Below are 24,147 nucleotides of genomic sequence, written 5' to 3'. Positions count from 1 at the left end.
GAAAGTGGACCTATCATGCTATATTTGAATAATATAGTGTAGGACCATACCTATATAAGGCATATTTATACTTTTTATTTTTCAAAATACCAAACAGATCATGCATTTTAGCCATTCCTCATTTCGCTCAATTGAACACTTTCTTTTCATGGGCTGATTCTGTGAGAACAGCACCACCTACAGGCCTGGCATATGTACTACAGCGTCTCCAGCGCTTTCCAACGGCAATGTCCGTGGCTGTCCCCTCCTGATTGGTGGAGTTGGCCCAATAGCCGTAGCGCCACTTCTGTGACGTCATATAAGTGTTCAAATCTGGATCAGTCTGTATCAGATTCGTTGCAGCCCCTTTTTAAGAGATTTGGGTATGGAGGAAAATAGAGAGGGTTGTGTTTTCTGACACTTGGTGAGTTCCCTGGAACACCGGGGACACATATTCATGTAGAAAAGACGTACAAAAGTGCATTTTGCATGATAGGTCACCACAGTTGCCATGAATGCAGTAGTGTCCATGCTGTTGTGCTATAGCTCCCCCATCTGTTGAACTGAGGAAATACAATAATAATAAAAAAATTCAATCAAAGTAGTGCTTTAATGTCTCCTTTTTGATGCTGGTGTTCATGTGTGGTTTCATAGTATTTAAGGTGAAATAATCGTACATATATTGGATTTTCATAAATTTGAATAAACTACAGAGGGGCTCTCAAATGTTTTGCTGAAATTCTTTGTTAATGAAGTTGGCTCAGGCTCTACAGCATTTCTCTGTTCTGTTCTGTTCAGCATTCGACTCCCTTTACTTTGGATCACACAGATACACCGGCAGAACAATGGCAGTGCAATCTGAGGGTCAATAATATATTAATATCATAAGGTTTTCATTGTCTGTTTTGCCTTTTTGTTTATTGCATTACTTAGTTATCATGCTTTTGCCCAACCAACATTGTGTTGTAGGCTACATTAAACAAGCTAATTAGCAGCAGGCTAGCATCTTAGCTTAGATTCCATACATGTAATGTGTTTGTTTTTTTAGCACATCAAATAATGAAACCGAGGAAATTGAATTGTATTTGCCATTCATTTATTTTTTCATGAACCAATAATAATTGAACACTGGTCATGTCCACACTGAAGTGCACAGCTGATGCATAGGATCTTTATTCGGGGATGATGTTGAGGAGGCTGGGTATTACTTGGTCCATAAATCCACGAAAGGCATTCTCATATTCTCTCCCACATAGCTTTCGTTCATCTTAGAGTTGAGCTCCAAAAACTTCTGTTCAGTGCTGTTGAATATTGGCCAGGTAGCAGGCACGCTCAGTTCTCCTTTGTTGGGGTCCCTGGATGGATGGATATAAAGCAATCAAATAAAGACAGTTATAGTTTTCTACTTCTAATAAAGTGCCCTACGTGTATTGGGGTTACAGATGGGGTCCAAAACTAGCAAGCCACATGAATGTCTGGGAGCAAATTAATTTTATATGCTACACAAATAAGATCCGTTGAATTTTCAGAATATTGGGTTGCAGATTAGAATTTACCAAAGGGGGTTCGCTTAGCATGAAACACTTGAAATAACTAAAGGTTAAGTTAAAAAAGTAGAAAGAAAGTGAGGTCATGGAAAACTATTTATTCTAAAAAGTTAGCCAGGATTGAGAGTGTTGAAAGGCGCTTTATAAATAAACTTGCCTTGGCTTCAATATCTAATTCAGGTTTGTTTGATTTCTGTGATGCTCCTATGTCTTGTGTCGGAAGATTTTTACCCTGTTCTGGCGAAGTTTGTCCAGTAGGCGATCATGTAGCCAGACAGGTCCCGTTGGCTGGCTGAATACAGGAATCGTGACGTAAAAGGCTTTCCGAACACGTAAGGCACATCGTCGGTATGGTCGGCTCCGATACAGCTAGGGTAGGGTCTCCCAATGGGCGATAAATACTTCTGGTTGGGCTCAGAGAAAAGGTAGGAGTAGGTACGGCCAGTTCTTTGGTGAGACAAGGGAAGAAAAGGGATATGACAATGAGTTCCAAATGTATGCATCGAAAAATGGCATTCGATGAGGTAGATGAGGTCTTGCACTAATGCACATTTCTCAAAGTTATTAAAGTGACTGTTATTTTGTTTATATTGATTGTTGTGCTTTTATTGATGTCTTAATGTGTGCATATAAATAAATGTGTCTGTTGATTGTATAAGATATACATTTATATACATATTTGTATATATATTTGTATTTTTGTATTCGGGATTGTGGGAAGCGGCATTTCGATCTCTCTGTACACACACTGAAAGATTGACAATAAAGTTGACTTTGAATTTGACTTGAAGAGACAATATGATTGTTGAAGGGACCTGTCAGGGTTGACCTGGGACCTAATCTCTGACTCAAGTGCAAACAGTTGAGCCTTGCTGTCTTTGAAAACAGGTAGCCAAAATGTTACACCAAAGATAAAAAAAACAAGAGAATAAAAGGAACTTTTCAACTTTTCAAAAAAGAAAATCCCCTATTTACTGCGATGACTTCCATGAAGTTATAGAACGGTTACACCCTGGGTTTGTTCATTAAAGGTCACCTATTATGCAAAATCCTCTTCTCCATGTCTCTTCTACATCAACATGTGTCCCCTCTTCTTCATGTCTCTTCTACATCAACATGTGTCCCCTCTTCTTCATGTCTCTTCTACATCAACATGTGTCCCCTCTTCTTCATGTCTCTTCTACATCAACATGTGTCACCTCTATTTCATGTCTCTTCTACATCGACATGTGTCCCCTCTTCTTCATGTCTCTTCTACATCAACATGTGTCCCCTCTTCTTCATGTCTCTTCTACATCAACATGTGTCCCCTCTTCTTCATGTCTCTTCTACATCAACATGTGTCCCCTCTATTTCATGTCTCTTCTACATCAACATGTGTCCCCTCTTCTTCATGTCTCTTCTACATCAACATGTGTCCCCTCTTCTTCATGTCTCTTCTACATCAACATGTGTCCCCTCTTCTTCATGTCTCTTCTACATCGACATGTGTCCCCTCTTCTTCATGTCTCTTCTACATCAACATGTGTCCCCTCTTCTTCATGTCTCTTCTACATCAACATGTGTCCCCTCTTCTTCATGTCTCTTCTACATCAACATGTGTCCCCTCTTCTTCATGTCTCTTCTACATCAACATGTGTCCCCTCTATTTCATGTCTCTTCTACATCAACATGTGTCCCCTCTTCTTCATGTCTCTTCTACATCAACATGTGTCCCCTCTTCTTCATGTCTCTTCTACATCAACATGTGTCCCCTCTTCTCCATGTCTCTTCTACATCAACATGTGTCCCCTCTTCTTCATGTCTCTTCTACATCAACATGTGTCCCCTCTATTTCATGTCTCTTCTACATCAACATGTGTCCCCTCTTCTTCATGTCTCTTCTACATCAACATGTGTCCCCTCTATTTCATGTCTCTTCTACATCAACATGTGTCCCCTCTTCTTCATGTCTCTTCTACATCAACATGTGTCCCCTCTTCTTCATGTCTCTTCTACATCAACATGTGTCACCTCTATTTCATGTCTCTTCTACATCGACATGTGTCCCCTCTTCTTCATGTCTCTTCTACATCAACATGTGTCCCCTCTTCTTCATGTCTCTTCTACATCAACATGTGTCCCCTCTTCTTCATGTCTCTTCTACATCAACATGTGTCCCCTCTTCTTCATGTCTCTTCTACATCAACATGTGTCCCCTCTATTTCATGTCTCTTCTACATCAACATGTGTCCCCTCTTCTTCATGTCTCTTCTACATCAACATGTGTCCCCTCTTCTTCATGTCTCTTCTACATCAACATGTGTCCCCTCTTCTCCATGTCTCTTCTACATCAACATGTGTCCCCTCTTCTTCATGTCTCTTCTACATCACCATGTGTCCCCTCTTCTTCATGTCTCTTCTACATCAACATGTGTCCCCTCTATTTCATGTCTCTTCTACATCAACATGTGTCCCCTCTTCTTCATGTCTCTTCTACATCAACATGTGTCCCCTCTTCTTCATGTCTCTTCTACATCAACATGTGTCCCCTCTTCTTCATGTCTCTTCTACATCAACATGTGTCCCCTCTTCTTCATGTCTCTTCTACATCAACATGTGTCCCCTCTTCTTCATGTCTCTTCTACATCAACATGTGTCCCCTCTTCTCCATGTCTCTTCTACATCAACATGTGTCCCCTCTTCTTCATGTCTCTTCTACATCACCATGTGTCCCCTCTTCTTCATGTCTCTTCTACATCAACATGTGTCCCCTCTATTTCATGTCTCTTCTACATCAACATGTGTCCCCTCTTCTTCATGTCTCTTCTACATCAACATGTGTCCCCTCTATTTCATGTCTCTTCTACATCAACATGTGTCCCCTCTTCTTCATGTCTCTTCTACATCAACATGTGTCCCCTCTTCTTCATGTCTCTTCTACATCAACATGTGTCCCCTCTATTTCATGTCTCTTCTACATCAACATGTGTCCCCTCTTCTTCATGTCTCTTCTACATCAACATGTGTCCCCTCTTCTTCATGTCTCTTCTACATCAACATGTGTCCCCTCTGTGGAAAGAGACTCTGAAAGTTTCAGGAACAAAGATTCTCTCTCTTTTTGATCCATTTCTATAAAAACCTGTCTGAAAATGAGCTGATCAGATTTGGCCACTTTATGATGTCATAGCCATTTTTTGTCTTGTCTAACCATTAGCCAATCAGCAACCAAGGTAACCCTCCCCCTCACCTTATCACCTGAATCTCCTCCTAGAGCACCAATAGCCGCTTTCACTCGAAGTAATTTTCCGCCAAACTCTTTAGTCCCGTAACTGTCCTAGTAAATCTCGTTCACACCGGAATAAGTCCCTGAGGGAGGATTAGGCAAATGAAGCCGCTAACGTCACTTCTTCTTCTTCTTCTTCTGCTTTAGGTTTACTGGCAGGCCGCAAACAACTTCACGGCGTAAATCGCCACCCGAAGCAAGAAGCGCCGACACCTCCTCATCACTCCAACGTTCCCATGTTTTATTTTGTGTTGCCATAAGTTAGTCTCTCTCCGTTGGCGCACTGGGCTATTGCTAATGCTAATAATGCTAATGCGAGCAAATAAAATGGCGGCTTCACAAAACGTTTTGGGAGTTTTACGGGGTGTGGTTTGCAATCCGCCCAGCCAATCAGAAATTGGAACCTTTTCCTCCCCAGGAAAGTCCCTGCTCTCTAGCAGGGACTGAAAAGGGGTGAAAAGGTTTGCATGAACTAAGTTCTAGTTCCCAATATTTTCGGTGTGAACGCAAAATCCCAAGAACTATCGGAACTATTCCTGGAAAAAGTTCTGGGATGCTGCAATGATCTGTTTGGTGTTTGGAGCCAAACACTTCAGAGACATGTTCTGTGTATATCTGAGACCTGTAATATATTGATGAAAACCCGTATAATAGGGGAACTTTAAATTCTAAAGCATGGTGTGGAACAAAATGGCTTGTAGATAAACTGGAAGCATCTGTATAGCAAGATGTTATAATCACTTTGCGTTGTCAGCATGAAGCTTCAGTGCAGCCTGAGTAGAAGCCAGGAAGAGGAAGTCTGTTTCAATGTGAACGAGGGTTTTCTTGATGTTCTCTTGGCTGGGCGTTGGTTCCCAGGTTGAGTTATATAGTGAAAGTGCAGCGTGCAAAGCAGCGTCACCCTTATCCTTCGTGTACGCAGCCAGAAGCTTCTCCACATCCTCGCTGCAATAAAGAAAGGTTTGAGAATAAGTTATCATAAAACACAACTAACCAAAGTTGCTCTGGGTAGATCCATTTACAGAATTGGGTAATATTAAGGTACACAAATTCACCATCAACTAGTGGTCAATTAACATGCATATTAGCAGTATATTGGCTCTTTATTAGTCATTATAAAACACTTATTAATGCCTTAATCTACCTGACCTTATTCTACAAGTAATAGGCCATTAGTTGAGAGTTTTTCCTCAATAACCCTCGAATTAGAGCTGATTTATTCAAAGTAAGATGGTTGACAGTCAGGTGATTATAACCTTCGTCCTGAAACTTTACATGTTTTGGGATGTGTCTGAACCTCTCTTTAGTGGTTCATTAATACAACAGATATTTCAACCTGTGCCTACTTTGTTCATGTACTGTTGAGGTTAATTTCAGTAGTTGTGTGCTACAATGTATTTACAAAGTGTGAAGAGGAGGCAACTTTAGAATAGTGTACCTGTTCAGGTCAATTAGAGTCAAACTACTAGCTTATTGGTTATGAACAAGACTTCACTTTAAAATATGGAACATATTCCTAGATGGAAATACCTAATTTTTAGTTATTTAGAAACAATTAACACTTATAGTTTCATGTCTTGTTACATAAGAATAGATCAAATTTATTAAGTGTTATTATGGGAGAATTACTATTGTTGTGGTACTGCTACTGCAGATTGAGCAGAGCATATTAAGACCAAAACTCATGCACAACAACTTCCTTACGTACAATAAATAAGCACTCATTAGACGGTTATTGAGGAAAAACTCTCAACTAATGGCCTATTACTTGTAGAATATGGTCATGTAGAATAAGGCATTAATAAGTGTTTTATAATGACTAATAAAGAGCCAATATACTGCTAATATGCATGTTAATTAACAACTAGTTGATGGTGAATTTTTGTACCTTAATATAAAGGGTTTCCCAGAATTGTTAATGTGAACAAATGGCATCAACTCACACAGGGACAGGAGACCAGTCGTAGCTGACACTTGGAATATCTATACTAGTGAAGAGGTATCCGTCCATGTCGTTGACTCCAGCGAGGAAATCAATGTCCGCCGCATTGCGGAACAACTTGGACGGATCATTCGGCAGCAAGTCACCGTCGATGACAGGAGATAATTCCAGCTGGTAGACAATGGGTTCTGACAGGAAGATACAACCAGATGCTTATCGCCCTGTCAAATGTTCATATCATTATTTAAACAATATATATAGATTATGTCTTCTGATGGCCTTTTACTCGTTTCCATTTTATTTGTAGTCCTACATGTGTTTAACAGAGACATATGTTTAGGATTTACATTTCAGGAAGGGCAAAAGGTGGATTTGCAAATGGTTAAGGACTGGTTTATGGTTTAATTGTGGGGATGTTTAGATGATGCCTAAGACAATTTAAGGCTATTTTTGGGAATTGAGATAAATACAAAATGATAAATATATTATTCACTGGGATGCCATTAAAACAATGCAGAAGGAGGGGGTGCAACACAGTGACTTCTTCCACTACATTGCCCTGATAGAAAGCATCAGAATCTATACAAATGAAAATGCTAATTGTTTGTGGAGTGCAGTCCTTACCACTGGCTGAGCTGGACTGATTGAAAGATCCCGCCAGAGTTAGGACTACAGGATCTGTCTCCTTCAAACAGGAAGCCATGCCTTCATCCGTGGGACAATTGACCTTCAGAGCAACCTGGGGAGAAGTTAGAAATCATCTTTAGAATGGAAACGGACAACTTTAAAACCCTCCTAGTGTTTCCAAATAATAATAAAAATAAATAATACAACTGTATTTATGTAGCACTTTTCATACAGCACTTGCAGCTCAAAGTGCTTTACAAAATGGCGACACATCACAAGTTATTAGAGATCTGAAATCCCTCCCTTACCGGGGGACCTCAATGGGACCTTATTTCTGAAAAATGATGTACTGAAGTCAATGGCGAGAGAAAATGTATCATTCGATCCCGTTTGAATTGCGTCACGAATTACACATAGGCTATGATGTTTGTCAATTTAAAAGATAATTTTGCAAGTAAAGAAAATAAAGATCTGCAGTAAAACTGTGAAGTAACACTTTTTCTTGTGTGAAACCACTCAATGAACTACGTCTCCGGTCTTGCACAACACACGTCACCAAGGTGGCCGTCACTACCCTCACTATCACCACAATGAAACACGTCCAGAAGAATGTAATGCAAAGCTGCCTGCCTGCCCTTTCCTTCAATTCTGCCTGTACTGCCCGATCTTTTTAATGTTCAATGTTAACCATTTGTGCAGATATCATGAAGAAGAAAAGATCGCCAATGCTAATGTAGCATTAGCGTTAGCATGTCTGCCCCCGGGCGGGTGTATCCGGGCTTAAATGATGTATTATAGAATGATCACACCGGTGTGACAGTGCTCTTCAAAGGGTTCACGAAATGTGACTACTACTCTTAATGTTTAACATTTTGGGTTACTTAATGTTACTTCATGTTAAGGCTAATAAAAATGACAAGGCTAAGGCTATAATGCTAACTAACGTGCTTGCTACTAGCTAGTTAGCTAACTTGATCCAGCCACTCCTGGTCCTTTCATCAGACGGGAAGCGAAAGAACGAGCAAGACCCATTGCTGCCTGCTATGATTACAACCTGGTACAAAGCACACAGGCATCTTGTTAAAGTTATCTTATCTTAGCTATCTCTTATATTTAGTGGAGGAAAACAATTGTGACATCACTTATGCGACTCTGGGATTTGTAGTCTTTCTAGTATTTTTCATAGTCTTATATTTCAACAGTTTTACGACAAAATGGAAATTGGAAAAAAAATATTGACAAACATCATATGTGTAATTCATGACAAAATTCAAACGGGATCGAAAGATAAGTTTTCTCTCTCCATTGACTTCAATACATACTTTTTCCAAAATAAGGTCCCATGATTTCCACCGGAAAGAGAGGGACTTCGCCTCTCTATATTATTCTACATGACCTTATTCTACAAGTAATAGGCCATTAGTTGAGAGTTTTTCCTCAATAACTCGAATTAGTGCTTATTTATTGCAAGTAAGGAAATTGTTGATGGTTGACAGTCAGGTGATTATAACCTTCGTCCTGAAACTTGACATGTGTTGGGATGTGTCTGAACCTCTTCTTTAGTGGTTCATTCATAAAACAGATATTTGAACGTGTGCCTACTTTGTTCATGTACTGAGGTTAATTTCAGTAGTTGTGTGCTATAATGTATTTACAAAGTGTGAAGAGGAGGCAACTTTAGAATAGGGAACCTGTTCAGGTCAATTAGAGTCAAACTAGCTTATTGGTTATGAACAAGACTTCACTTTTAAAATATGGAAAAACAAAGTACCACCTCTCTAGCAGGGACTGAAAGGGGGGGGAAAAGTTCTCATGAACTAAGTTCTCTTTTTGGTGTGAACGCAAAATCCCAGGAACTATCGAAACTAAAAGGGAAAAGTACTCCGGTGTGAAAGTGCCTATTGTTCTTTTTAACCAAATCTCGCTCAGAGGGGAGTGGCTGCTTATTTTCATCTAAAGTAACAGAAAGAGAATCAGCACTTTTGAAACAGGGCTGAAACAGAGGGGATTATGGGTAATGCTGCAATGATCAGTTTGGTGTTTCGAGCCAAACACTTCAGAGACATGTTTTGTATATATCTGAGACCTATAATATATTGATGAAAAACAGTATAATAGGGGACCTTTAACGTTTCCAGAGCCCTGAAGTGATAAACCTCTTTATTTTCAAAATATATTCTCATCTTTAACTATTCTAGAAATTCAGTACAAAGAAATACAACATGTGAGTAAAAGTGTGATGTACCTCCACAGCGTACTGGCGGGGGTTCCTGTTGATGACCCATGGGCTGAGGGCCACACCGCTCTGGGCGATGGCTCTCTTGAAAAGCCCTCTGTTGTGAGGACTCAGAGTCTGAAGTGAAAGTTAGAATTAATTTCTTATATTCTCAAATAATATATCTACAGAGATGGCAAAAGTACTCACATCCTTTCCTCAAGTAGAAGTATAGATACTCGTGTTTAAAAATACTCTGGTAAAAGTAGAAGTACCGACTAAACTTCTTTACTCAAGTCAAAGTAAAGAGGCTTTGAAATGTACTTTAGTAAAAAGTACCCATAACTAGCAGCTGTTTTAAAGAGTACCTGACCTCCCTTTATATTAATAGAACAATAATGTCATTGTTAGCTAATGAATGTTTCCATGGTGAACAACGGCAACATGACAACGTTTCCATTGGTCCCTCTTCTTTAGAGAAGACCAGGAAATGATGGATACACGGATCGTGTTCAAATCAATAGGCACGCAATGACTCTCAATAATAATGATCACGCCACCAAACACACATTCAAACTAAAGGAACCAGCCTGTTTGGAAAATGAGAGAAGTAGAAAGTACAGGTATTTGTGTTCAACATGTAAGAAGTAGAAAGTACAGGTATTTGAGTTCAACATGTAAGAAGTAGAAAGTACAGGTATTTGAGTTCAACATGTAAGAAGTAGAAAGTACAGGTATTTGGGTTCAACATGTAAGAAGTAGAAAGTACAGGTATTTGAGTTCAACATGTAAGAAGTAGAAAGTACAGGTATTTGGGTTCAACATGTAAGAAGTGGAAAGTACAGGTATTTGGGTTCAACATGTAAGAAGTAGAAAGTACAGGTATTTGAGTTCAACATGTAAGAAGTAGAAAGTACAGGTATTTGAGTTCAACATGTAAGAAGTAAAAAGTACAGGTATTTGGGTTCAACATGTAAGAAGTAGAAAGTACAGGTATTTGAGTTCAACATGTAAGAAGTAGAAAGTACAGGTATTTGAGTTCAACATGTAAGAAGTAGAAAGTACAGGTATTTGAGTTCAACATGTAAGAAGTAGAAAGTACAGGTATTTGAGTTCAACATGTAAGAAGTAGAGAGTACAGGTATTTGGGTTCAACATGTAAGAAGTAGAGAGTACAGGTATTTGTGTTCAACATGTAAGAAGTAGAAAGTACAGGTATTTGTGTTCAACATGTAAGAAGTAGAAAGTACAGGTATTTGTGTTCAACATGTAAGAAGTAGAAAGTACAGGTATTTGAGTTCAACATGTAAGAAGTAGAAAGTACAGGTATTTGAGTTCAACATGTAAGAAGTAGAGAGTACAGGTATTTGTGTTCAACATGTAAGAAGTAGAAAGTACAGGTATTTGTGTTCAACATGTAAGAAGTAGAAAGTACAGGTATTTGTGTTCAACATGTAAGAAGTAGAAAGTACAGGTATTTGAGTTCAACATGTAAGAAGTAGAAAGTACAGGTATTTGAGTTCAACATGTAAGAAGTAGAAAGTACAGGTATTTGGGTTCAACATGTAAGAAGTAGAGAGTACAGGTATTTGTGTTCAACATGTAAGAAGTAGAAAGTACAGGTATTTGTGTTCAACATGTAAGAAGTAGAAAGTACAGGTATTTGAGTTCAACATGTAAGAAGTAGAAAGTACAGGTATTTGAGTTCAACATGTAAGAAGTAGAAAGTACAGGTATTTGAGTTCAACATGTAAGAAGTAGAGAGTACAGGTATTTGTGTTCAACATGTAAGAAGTAGAAAGTACAGGTATTTGTGTTCAACATGTAAGAAGTAGAAAGTACAGGTATTTGAGTTCAACATGTAAGAAGTAGAAAGTACAGGTATTAGTGTTCAACATGTAAGAAGTAGAAAGTACAGGTATTTGGGTTCAACATGTAAGAAGTAGAGAGTACAGGTATTTGTGTTCAACGTGTAAGAAGTAGAAAGTACAGGTATTTGAGTTCAACATGTAAGAAGTAGAAAGTACAGGTATTTGTGTTCAACATGTAAGAAGTAGAAAGTACAGGTATTTGAGTTCAACATGTAAGAAGTAGAGAGTACAGGTATTTGTGTTAAAATGTAAGAATTAGAAAGTACAGGTATTTCTGTTCAACATGTAAGAAGTAGAAAGTACAGGTATTTGTGTTCAACATGTAAGAAGTAGAAAGTACAGGTATTTGGGTTCAAAATGTAAGAAGTCAAAGTAAAAAGTCGTCAGAAAAATAAGTAGTGGAGTAAAGTACTGATACCAGAAAAATGTACACAGAAACTAAGCATTTGTACTCCACTACTTCCCACCTCTGTATATCTATCAGCTCACACAATGAGTACCTGCAGGCTGACACTGGCTCCGCCTGCAGACTCCCCGAAGATTGTGATGTTCTCGGGGTCTCCTCCGAATTTACGGATGTTCCTGTGCACCCAGGCGATGGCAGCCTGCTGGTCCCAAAGACCGTAGTTTCCTGAGAGAAATCAAATATTTTACTGAATCACGGCAGAGATGGAGAAGTACTCAGATCTTGTACTTGAGTAAAAGTAGAAGTACCAGAGTAAAAGTCCTGCATTCAAAATGTTACTCAAGTAAAAGTAGAAAAGCATTAGCACCAAAATAAAGTTCAAGTACCAAAAGTAAAAGTATTCATTGTGTAGATTGGTCCATTTCAGAATAATATATATGATATGTTTTATAATGATTGATCATTAAAGTGTTCTCAAAGCTGGTAAAGGTGCAGCTAGTTTGAATGATTTTGTATACTGCAGGGTAGCTTGTGGATTTACTCCAGGTGGAACTAAAGTCTGATTTAAGAGGTGATTATATTTCACATCATTAATCTAAATCTGTAAAGTAACTAAAGGGATTAAATACATGTAGTGGAGGCAAAGTACACCATTTACCTCTGAACTGTAGTGGGGTAGAAGTACCAAAAAATATAAATACTCAAGTAAAGTACAAAGCTCTCAAAAGCGTACTTAAGTACAGTACTTGAGTTAATACACTACCTGATCATGGTATAAGTTAGGGATGTAATGATATATCGAATATCGCGGTAAATAAATGTCTCAAGAACGTCGTGAGACTGACAAAATCTACCGCGATTTTAAAATGTTTTTTAAAATGTTTCTTTTTTTTTTAAATAACTTTTTTTTTTTTAAATCTTTATTTAACCAGATGGTCCCATTGAGATAATCGATCTCTTTTTCAAGGGAGACGTGTCCAACATGGCAGCAAGTAGGTTACAACATGAACATAAAACAACAGATAACACAAAAGGACATCGTATTTACAGGGCTACATGTACATACCTAGAGACATTGACAAGTACCAACAGTATATTTATATCTCGCCCTGTCAATAGAGTGGCGAAGTCCCTCCCCTTCCATGGGACCTTATTTCGGAAAAATTATGTATTGAAGTCAATGGAGAGAGAAAGATTATGTTTCGATCCCGTTTGAATTGTGCCACGAATTACACATGATGTTTGTCAATTTAAAAGATGATTTTGCAAGTAAAAATAAATAAATTGTGTCATAAAACTGTGAAGTAACACATTTTTTGTGTGAAACGCTTAATGAACTACATCTCCGGTGTCGCAGACTCTCACAACAACACACGTCACCAAGATGGCCGTCACTACTGTCTTGTCAAAAAAGTGATTGACTACCCCCACTATCAACACGTGCAGAAGAATGTCACGCAAATCTGCTTGCCTTCCTTTGATTCTCTCTGAGCTGCCTGATCTATTTAATGTTTAATGTCAACCATGTGTGCAGATAGCATGAAGCAGGGCTGCCAACATTTGAGTTCAGCTTGGAGTGAGATTTTGTTTTTGGCGAACCGAAAAAATAAGCGTTCATGTGTACAGTGTCACACATGTATTGAACATGTACAAACTAGGGTTTTCCATTAATGTACCGGGCGCTACAGTGGAATACACACATACACAGTGTACCCGCGACTCTTACAATGAAGGCTCGATAAACAGCTCACAGCATATAAAATGGCATATAGGTGTAAGCAGAGGTAAAGTGCTATTTTACAAGTGGGGGGGTCCTCGCCTCCTCTAGGGGGGTCCGGGGGCATGCTCCCCCGGAAATATTTTTTTAAATATTGAAGTTAAATGCATCAACTTGGTGCACTTTGAAAGCAAAATGAATTTATGGATGCATCTCTCAACTCCCATATGAAACAAAACTGTACACAGATTTTCTTTTTCTTTATGGATATTTTACAAATCACTCATTTAAACTTTATTCTTGTTTTACTGTAATATTATTTCATAACTGTTTTTCATTTATTCTCATAAATGGTGACCAAAACGTTTGAGACCCACTGAGATAACTAGACTAAACTTAACTATCTAAACACTCAGAGTCCCTTACATCACTGAGCTGTAGTTCTCTCAGTCTGACAGGACAGAGCTCTCCCTCTCCTTGTTTAGAAACAGCTTCTATCCGTTAAGCTAACCAGATGCTAATAACAACAATGCAAATAGTGAGTTTGGTAGAAATATACTGTATAATAGTAAAGTTATTTAAACAAGCATATTCTTCCAAACTCTCTGCTGTAGTATGACCACCAGGAGACTATTGATGGGTGTGGTGAGTTTGGTAGTAATAAGCTGTATAATAGTGATTGAATATGATTGTATTCTCTTTTTTCGGAGTTGCACTTTGCAGACGGTCCCTGAGCACTCGTTTCTTCTCCGGCTGCAAATAGAGACCAATGTAACGTGTCCAGCTCAGAGGAGGGCGCGTATTGGCTTTTTTTGATCAAAATGTGATTGTCGTTCGTTGTAAACCTTACCACGGTACTTAGGAGACGTGATTTGTGTCTGAATAACGTTTTCATGAGTTATTGATCCGTGAAATCAGAATCTCCCAATATCGTTCCAACTTTACTGAACTAAGCCAGAAGACCGTCTCATTTCGTAGACCGCTCGGTTTGCTGTTCCTTCACTTTATTTTTATATTTATATGCATTTATTTTCAACGAAAACTTAGCGTGAGGAAAGGCATGTGTGGCGTGAGTTCGTGAGATATAGGTTAATTGCGTGACTCTCACGCTCAATGCGCTAGTGTTGGCAGCCCTGCATGAAGTAGAACAGATCGCCGGTGCTAATGTAGCGTCAGCGTTTCTCCCCCAGGCTTAAATGGTGTATTATAGAATGATCACACCGGTGTGACAGTACTCTTCAAAGGGTTCACGAAATATGACTACTACTCTTACTGTTTAACATTTTGGGTTACTTGATGTTACTTCATGTTAAGGCTAATAAAAAGGACAAGGCTAAGACTGTAATGCTAACTAACGTGCTTGCTGCTAGCTAGGTAGCTAACTTGATCCAGCCACTCCTGGTCCTTTCATCAGACGGGAAGCGAAAGAACGAGCAAGACCCATTGCTGGTATGATAACAACCTGGTACTAAGCACACAGGCATCTTGTTAAAGTTATCTTATCTTAGCTATCTCTTAGCTATATTTAGCCGAGGAAAAAAATTGTGACATCAGTTATGACATCACTTACGGGACTCTGGGATTTGTAGTCTTTCTAGTTGCGTATTTTTCATGGTCTTATATTTCAACAGTTTTACGACAAGCTGTGACAATGGAAAATATTTTTTAAGATTGACAAACATCATTTGTGTAATTTGTGGCACAATTTAAACGGGATCGAAAGATAAGTTTTCTCTCTCCATTGACTTCAATACATACTTTTTCCGAAATAAGGTCCCATGGACCGGAAGTAGATGGGCGTGACTTCGCCACTCTATAAGCCTCACCTTCTTGGCAAAAACGGTATTGTGTTTGAAGTGGTGGAGAGACAATGCACAGTTTGACCCACTGCTGTCACCCATTGCCAAAGCATATCTCTCTGTCCCAGCAACATCAGTACCAAGCAAGAGAGTTGTTTCCACAGCAGGGGATATTGTAAACGCCCAAACATCCCAGTTTCTACCTGGAAATGTGGACATGCTCATATTCCTAAAAGATAACCTTGATGATGCTGAATGAGTGAGTTAGTGAGTTAGAGTTGAGTTACTTGAAAAACTAAAGTGAACTTGATTTATTCTATTGCAGGGTCTGATTATTATATTGTTGACTCTTTAAAATACTTCTATCCTACTAAAATGCTGTACAAATTTGATTTATTATTTAATAAAGAAGAAAAAAAAAAATTCACATTTTTTTTCCTTTATTTTTCAATATCGCGATAAATATCGTACCGTCGACTTTTTATCGCGATATTATCGTACCGTGAGTTTTTGGTATCGTTACATCCCTAGTATAAGTCCTTAAATAGTACAAATCTGGCTGGGAGGCCACCACCTCTTTGGCTCTGAATAATTACTTCACCCACCAGCAAGTTCTGGTTCTCCAGTGCTCAGGAAGCCCAGAGAGCCGACCCGGTATCCGACTGAAACCACGATCACATTCCCTCTGTCGGCCAGCTCCTGCCCGCTGTACTGAGTGTACTGCAGGAACTTAAAACCCTCTGCGCTTCCAATCATGAAGGCGCCGCCATAGATCCAGACCATGACCGGCATATCAGAGGACACTGAAACACAGAGAGCATTAAAGGTCACCTATTATGCAAAATCCACTTGTTCATGTGTTTCATACATCAACATGTGTGAAAACGAGTTGATCAGATTTTGGCCCCTTTATGATGTCATAACGATTTGTTGTCTTGTGTAACCATTAGCCAATCACCAACCAAGGAACCCCCCCCCCCCCATATTATCAACTGAATCTCCTCCTAGAGCACCATTGAGTTATTTTTAACCAAATGTCTCTCAGAGGGGCGTGGGGAGGGGCTCCTTATTTTCATCTAAAGTAACAGACAGAGAATCAGCACTTTTGAAACAGGGCTGAAACAGCGGGGATTATGGGATGCTGCCATGATCTGTTTGGTGTTTCAGCCAATCAGAGACAGGTTTTGTATATATCTGAGAACTATAATGTATTGATGAAAAAAAGTATAATAGGAGACCTTTAAAGTTGTTGATTGGGTCTAATATGGAGGACACTTTGTTTACCTGAGCCGTTGTGAGGAACCCAGATGTTGAGGTACAGACAGTCCGTGCTGCCTGTGGTCATGTTAAGGGGAAATAACACCTGGAGGCAAGAGTCCTTAAACACAGTGGCATCCAGAACATCTGAACACACACACACACACACACACACACACACACACACCATTACTTGTAGAATATGGTCATGTAGAAAAAGGCATTATAACGACAAATAAAGAGCCAATATACTGCTAATATCAACCTGGTCCCACCAGAATACGTGACTCCATCATGACCCCTTAACACCGTAGTACGTGGTGGAGTCACGGACTACTACATTTACGTGTCTGCACCACGGAAACAACCTGAATGTAAAGTGAATGAGGCTCCTTTGTCGTGGTGCACACACGCATTTCTACAACGTCCCGCAGTGAGCTTTTATTCTATAAAACGTTTTTAAAATCTACTTTATAGCTTGTAGTAACTCACGGGAGGCTTCTTTTATTTTATTTGTATTCATAATAATTTTTATTTTTCGTCAGAATGTATTATGGTTCATTAGTTACGAATTTTTGTTCTAAAAAAACAGTGCATTGTGTGTAATACAACTGTGATTTTTATTAAATTAGTTCGTTTTTGAGGAAGGCCAGAGCTTCAGCTGTGTCAAATAGATTGTTCCCTTTAGTTAACGTTATTTAAAAGATAATTATATTCCTATTTGATCATGTCCCCTTTATTGTAGGCCAATATTACAAACACATATTTTTCCGGAGTTTAGGATGGCAGAAGACACTACACTACCCAGAATCCTCAGCTATCGTTTGGAACTACAACATGTGCTCTGCTTGACAAACCCCGTGATAGTCCTCAAGCTCTGTGATTGGATGTTGGAGTGGCAGTGCGCGAAGTTTACCCCGAAATGGAATGAAACCCATTGATGGCACATGAGCCCCCCCCCCCCCCCCCCTTAGGTCAGAGGCTCCTCCAACAGTGTAACACAATAACAAAGATAAACAGATTTTTTTTTGCAAGTAAATACAAAAAGAAAAATAGTAATATAGTAAAAAGTGAAATAGTGCAATAAGAGTCGATATACAAGTGATTGGAATATGATATATAAGATAAATAATTTCTAAGTAGCAGCCAGATGAATGTTGTGGATGTTGTTTCAACGTTCACGTGTTTAATAGTCTTCTGGCCTGTGGGATGAAACTGCCCCTGAGTCTGGTGGTTTTAGTCCGGATGCTGCAGTACCGCTTGCCAGGCGGCAGCAGACAGAACAGTTTGTGGCTGGGGTGATGGGGGTCTTTTATAATCCTGAGGACTTTCTTTAAGGTTAACCTGGTATTTTTACCCCACTACATTTATTTTAGTTACTTTACAGATTTGGTTTAATGACGTGAAATATAAACAACCCTTAAATCAGACTTTAGTTACACCTGAGTAAAATTCAGTGAAGGTGATTGTCAAGTGCCAACAATCAGGAGAGATATTTGATAGTTGGTGCTTGAGAAGACTAAATATTTATCTGCAGATCACTATAAAGTATATTCATTACTCGTTATTCTCTAATCGTTCATTAAAGACTGTATATTATGGCTATTTTGCACATCCCTTTCAAGATTTCAAGATTTTCTAAGGTTTATTGACATATCATATACACAACTATGGTGTAGTTATGCAATGAATGAAAAACTTGGGTCACAGGTTCCTCAACAGTGCATCACAAGAGATCTATCAATATGTGTGTACCTCCACCATTAAACTGTCGTATTCTGCACATTTCTTATTCTATCTACATACATCTTATAAGAGTATAATAAATATGTATAATATCAGTTAAAATTAGTGCTTCAACATAGTTAACATTGCAGGAAAGTTGATTGTCAAGTTCCAAAACAAACCATGCAATATATTAGACGTTAAGTACTTTGTCCGGCTTAATATTTATCTGTAAATACCCCCAAAGCGTTTTGCTTATTTAAAAGAAGACCTTAACCTAAAGTATTCTTTAATGTTTAGGAAACATACAAATTAATGCAGAAGTAATACTAATCCAGAAACATTATATATAATAGTAAAACATTGGCAGGAAAAATGTACTATTAATACTTTAAAAACATCTGATACATACTTTTACTTCAGTAAGGTGACGCAGGACTTTTACTTGTAGGGGACAGTTTTCAGCTGGTTGTACTTTTTTGTAAAGGATCTGAATTCTTCCTCAGGTACAGCAGTATTATTATATTATTATTATTATTATTATTATTATTATTATTATTATTATTATTATTATTATTATTACGTATATAGACTTTTTGCATTACTTTTTATATGTTTTATGTTGCATTGTTGGAGGAGCTCAGGTCAGAATAATTTCATTGCCATATCTAAACTGTAGCTTTGTGCATATGACAATACAACCTTTGAATCTGAAGTGAATTTGAATATGATCTCAGTCGGTCTACTCACCAACCCAGCCTGGGTGAGGCTTTGGTTTCATGAGAGTTTCAGGGACGTCAGCAAAGGGAATCCCCTTGAAGACGTCCATGTGGCGTCCGGCCGCCAGAGCGATGTTCTCTCCCCGAACCAAACCTCCCTCTGTGTTCACCACCCCGAGCTACAGCAAGAAAACACACATTATTCAGTTTGATTCAACATAGAAGTACACAACGAAGCAGATTCAGGCCAATTAATGAATGAAAACAGACCTCAGGATCCCTGATGAAAATACATTGGGCCAACCCTTGTGTGGTGTTCGGGTCAATTTGACCCGATTTCCATTTTCAATGAATAAAAAAACACACATTTTGATCAGAATAACAGCTAAAGGTAAGCATATCTCTGTTTTTTGCTACCTAAAGCTAACACACTAAAGCCTAAAGTGTTGTGGGGCTTAACAGGCAACGAACATATACAACTTACCTAGACGTCTGGTGGATTTTTGTCAAGTCCGTCGAAAAGTCAGTAGAAAGAAACGTTTTGCTGCAACCTGCTGTTGTTTGTGCGAATCTCAGAGTGGTGCGAGCGAGTATCAGAGTGGTGCGCCGAGTATCAGAGTGGTGCGCCGAGTATCAGAGTGTTTCCATGGTAGCAGAGGGAGAGGGAGGGGCTGCAGTATGAGGGTTGGAAGCTCAAATCAAGCGACTCGCTGGCTGTGTATTTGTTGTTAGATATCAGATAAACTACTACGCATACGTGACTGGCGAGGCGGTGTGTGTGGTGGGGGGGCCAACAAATATATCAGGGTGGTAATGGCCCCCCCTGGCCCCCCCCTGCTGGCGCCACTGGCCTTGGAGCTAATAATGGATAAGAGTGTGTGGAATGCATTAGAAGAACACGGTGAAGTGGAACAGGAAGACATTCATTTCTGAAGATGAGGATAGTATGGAGGTAAACTCAGAATTTGACAGCAAATTGGAAGATGAACTTGACTCAGAGCCAGCTGCTGGAAGACCCCCACAGCCAGCCGCAAGAAGACCCCCACATTCAGCTTCTGGAAGACTCCCACAGCCAGCTGTGAGGTCTGTGGACCCTCAAAGGACTCCAAGACACAGACTACATGCAGCAACTGCAACAAGTACATCTGTGCTATACACACAAATAAGTTCTGTACATCATGTGTTTCCTAAACGGACTTGCCCATTGACTCACATGATGTTATGCAGCATCACTTCATCAATATATTTTTCGGATATACTGTATTTTATGAATAGTGACTGTTAATTGTTTTTATTTGCTTTGTGTTTATATCTGTTCTATGTCATTTATATGGATGTTTCATTCTCTCTATATTTCACAGCCAAATACTTTTGGATGTGTGGTTCTTGTGTTCCAATTGCTGCTAAATTGCTTTATTTCCTTCAGGGCTTTGATTAGTGACAGATTAAAAATAATAAACATTAATGAAAAGATGTTTCATTTACATTTGTCCTAGAAAAGCATGAGCAAAATGTAAACCTAGTTTTTATTACAGTGTATTTTTTTTATAACATAAATTACATTTTTATCACAAAAAACGATGGACACTTCCATTGTTAAATTTCATCTAGCAAAGAGTCTTTTCAAAAGCTAATCATATACTTCATTTATATTGTTGGGGAATGAGTTAAAGACAATATATATAAGGAATTTTGGATATTGAATTTAGTTCTGTATGTTTTTTAAACCCTGAAATATGTCCCGGGTCAATTCGACCCGAACATCACCAGGGTGCGAAATGTGAGCATAACACAAGGGTTAAGAAAAATCCATTGCAGTTTAAGTTAACTTAAATGTAATTGTAGTCCACTTCATTTATTTAAGAGCTTTAGCTACTTTTAAGAAAATTCATCTCTAAAATTATTTTAATGTTTTATAAAAAGTCAATCAAAATGCTACTCGATGCAACAATATTATCTAGAAATGTCACATACATGAATGTAATTATATATAAAGGCTATTTCTCTGCACAATGAGTACTTTTACTTGTTATACTTCAAGTGTATTTAGCTGATAATACTGTTGTACTTTTACTTAAGTAAGATTTTGAATGCAGGACTTTTACTATTCAATTCAATTCAAGGCTTTATTTTCATTTGCACATTAGCTAGTGTAGATATGTCAATGAAAAACTTAGGTCGCAGGCTTGTAATTAAGTATTTTGACAACAATCTATCGGTGCTTTTATTTAAGTGAAGCATCTGAATACCACCACTCACTTTAGAGATACTGAACAGAGAAGAAAACATTTTGTGACACTTACAGAGATCGCAGAGACCGTCTCCAGAAACACAGCGATGGCCACCAGACTCTTCATCTTCATCATGTTGACGGTGAGTGAGTTGCTTTCGGATACCTGCCGGACTTTTAAAGCAGACCCACGCCCCCGTACATCACGCTGACCAGTGGGAGGGACATTTAAACAGCTGTGTCAACAACACGTTCATCATGACCTTATCTGGATACCCTTCAACATTTAAAAAACATACATATTACTCAAACAAAACTATTTCCTTGACCCTTGCCTTGATGTGGGTGTATGTGTGTCCACCTCCGCTCCTGAATCTGCCAGCATGCAAGTGTCTTTGATTTCATAGAAAAGGTTATTCTCTTGAAACCAAGGCGTACATGTGTTGTTCAGAAGCGAGATTCAGCACATAAGACATCACAGCTATACTAGTTATACAGTAAGGCAAGGCAAGTTTATTTATACAGCACTTTACAACACAAGGCAATTCAATGCTTTACAAAAATGAAAGACATTAAGACAGAGCAGAGCATACACATTAGAAACATGAACAGCACAGGTACATGAATAAAAGTTACAGTGCCGTGTGAGATGTGAATAGTTCAATTAAAAGCAGCGGCAAAAAGAAAAGTCTTCAGCCTGGATTTAAAAGTATCAGAGTTGCAGCGGACCTGCATGTTTCTGGGAGTTTGTTCCAGATATTTGGCAAGACCCCTAACCAAATTCTCACATTCCTCTACCCCTAGTCTTCCCGTGAAATTATATCTATTTTGACCCTTTTCTAACTTTTATATTCCTTTCATCCTTCTCTTTCATCCATTTTGCATCCCCAGACAACACATCTTCCTGTTTTACTGTTACCATCCATCCATCCATCTTCTCCCACTTATCCGTGGTCGGGTCGCGGAGGTAGCAGTTCCAGCAGAGAGCCCCAAACTTTCTTTTCCCTGGCCACATCAACCAGCTCTGACTGGGGGGTCCCAAGGCGCTCCCAGGCCAGCGAAGAGATATAATACCTCCATCTGGTTCTAGGTCTACCCCTTGGTCTCTTCCCAGCTGGACGTGCCTGGAACACCTCCCTAGGGAGGCACCCAGGTGGCATCCTAACTAGGTGCCCTAACCACCTCAACTGGCTCCTTTCGACGCGAAGGAGGAGCGGTTCAACTCCGAGTCCCTCCCGGATGACCAAACTTCTCACCTTATCCCTAAGGGAGACACCAGCCAACCTGCAGGAGAAAACCCATCTCGGCCGCTTGTACCCGCGATCTCGTTCTTTCGGTCATGACCCATCCTTCATGACCATAGGTGAGGGTAGGAACGAAAATGGCGCGGTAGACAGAGAGCTTTGCCTTCTGGCTCAGCTCCCTTTTCGTCACAACGGTGCAGTAAAGAGACTGCAGTACCGCTCCCGCTGCTCCGATTCTCCGACCCATCTCACGCTCCATTGTTCCCTCACTCGAGAACAAGACCCCGAGATACTTGAACTCCTTCACTTGGGGTAAGGACTCATTCCCTACTTGGAGTGGACAGTCCATCGGTTTCCTGCTGAGAACCATGGCCTCAGATTTGGAGGTGCTGATTCTCATCCCAGCCGCTTCACACTCGGTTGCGAACCGATCCAGTGAGTGCTGAAGGTCGCAGACCGATGAAGCCATCAGAAACACATCATCTGCAAAAAGCAGTGGTGCAATCCTTAGTCCACCGAACTGCAGACCCCCTCCCCCACGACTACGCCTCGAAATCCGATCCATGTATATTACAAACAGGATTGGTGACAAAGCGCAGCCCTGGCGGAGGCCAACCCTCACCTGAAATGGGTCCGACTTACTGCCGAGGACCCGGACACAGCTCTCGCTTTGGGAGTACAGAGATTGGATGGCCCTGAGTAGAGACCCCCTCACCCCATACTCCCGCAGCACCTCCCACAGTGACTCCCTGGGAACCCGGTCATACGCCTTCTCCAAGTCTACAAAACACATGTAGACTGGATAAGCGTACTCCCAGGCCCCCTCCAGGATCCTTGCGAGAGTAAAAAGCTGATCCGTCGTTCCACGACCAGGACGGAATCCGCATTGTTCCTCCTCAATCTGAGGTTCAACAATCGGCCTGACCCTCCTTTCGAGTACCTTAGAGTAAACTTTCCCGGGGAGGCTGAGTAGTGTGATGCCTCTGTAATTGGCACACACCCTCTGATCCCCCTTTTTAAAAAGGGGAACCACCACCCCGGTCTGCCACTCCTTCGGTACTGTTTCCGACTTCCACGCAACGTTGATGAGACGTGTCAACCATGACAGTCCCTCAACACCCAGAGCCTTCAGCATTTCTGGGCGGATCTCATCCACCCCCGGGGCTTTGCCACTGTGAAGTTGTTTGACGACCTCAGTGACCTCCCCCCGGGAGATTGATGTCGATCCCCCGTCATACTCCAGCTCTGCCTCTAACATAGAGGGCGGAGTTGTCGGGTTCAGGAGTTCCTCAAAGTGCTCCTTCCAACGCCCTAACACTCCATCAGTGAGGTCAACAACGTCCCATCCTTACTGTACACAGCTTGGATGGTTCCCTGCTTCCCCCTCCTGAGGTGTCGGACAGTTTTCCAGAACAACTTTGGTGCCACCCGAAAGTCTTTTTCCATGTCTTCTCCGAACTTCTCCCACACCCGCTGCTTTGCCTCAGCCACGGCTGAGGCTGTTGCCCTTCGGGCCTGTCGGTACCTTGCAACTGCCTCGGGAGTCCCCCGGGATAACAAATCCCTGAAGGCCTCCTTCTTCAGTCGGACGGCTTCCCTGACCA

The 24,147-nt window shown here is 40.1% G+C and overlaps 1 protein-coding gene across 1 annotated transcript; it reads right to left on the bottom strand.

The window, feature by feature from the left end:
- Positions 1-1,058: 1,058 nt before the first annotated feature.
- On the bottom strand, positions 1,059-21,513 carry LOC307024025 (bile salt-activated lipase-like). The gene is made up of 11 exons (XM_079657802.1): positions 21,373-21,513; positions 19,101-19,248; positions 16,653-16,772; positions 15,974-16,171; positions 11,947-12,077; positions 9,606-9,713; positions 7,358-7,472; positions 6,735-6,921; positions 5,533-5,736; positions 1,758-1,973; positions 1,059-1,334 (listed from the first exon to the last, which is right to left on the bottom strand). The coding sequence occupies exons 1-11, from the start codon at positions 21,433-21,435 to the stop codon at positions 1,184-1,186; spliced, it is 1,641 nt and encodes a 546-aa protein (XP_079513928.1). The 5' UTR covers positions 21,436-21,513; the 3' UTR covers positions 1,059-1,183.
- Between the last annotated feature and the right edge of the window lie 2,634 nt (positions 21,514-24,147).

Source organism: Notothenia rossii (assembly GCF_949606895.1).
Source record: "Notothenia rossii genome assembly, chromosome: 11".
Classification (NCBI taxonomy): domain Eukaryota; kingdom Metazoa; phylum Chordata; class Actinopteri; order Perciformes; family Nototheniidae; genus Notothenia; species Notothenia rossii.
Note: the sequence above shows the minus strand (reverse complement) of the source record. Positions and strands in the feature narration are given on the sequence as shown.

Excerpts from the sequence above, each read along its gene's own strand:
- LOC307024025 (XM_079657802.1), bottom strand. The coding sequence starts at position 21,435 with ATGATGAAGATGAAGAGTCTGGTGGCCATCGCTGTGTTTCTGGAGACG. Across the intron at positions 5,737-6,734 it reads GACTGGTCTCCTGTCCCTGT|CGAGGATGTGGAGAAGCTTC; the intron begins GTGAGTTGATGC and ends TCTTTATTGCAG. Across the intron at positions 1,335-1,757 it reads ACAAACTTCGCCAGAACAGG|GGACCCCAACAAAGGAGAAC; the intron begins GTAAAAATCTTC and ends CCATCCATCCAG.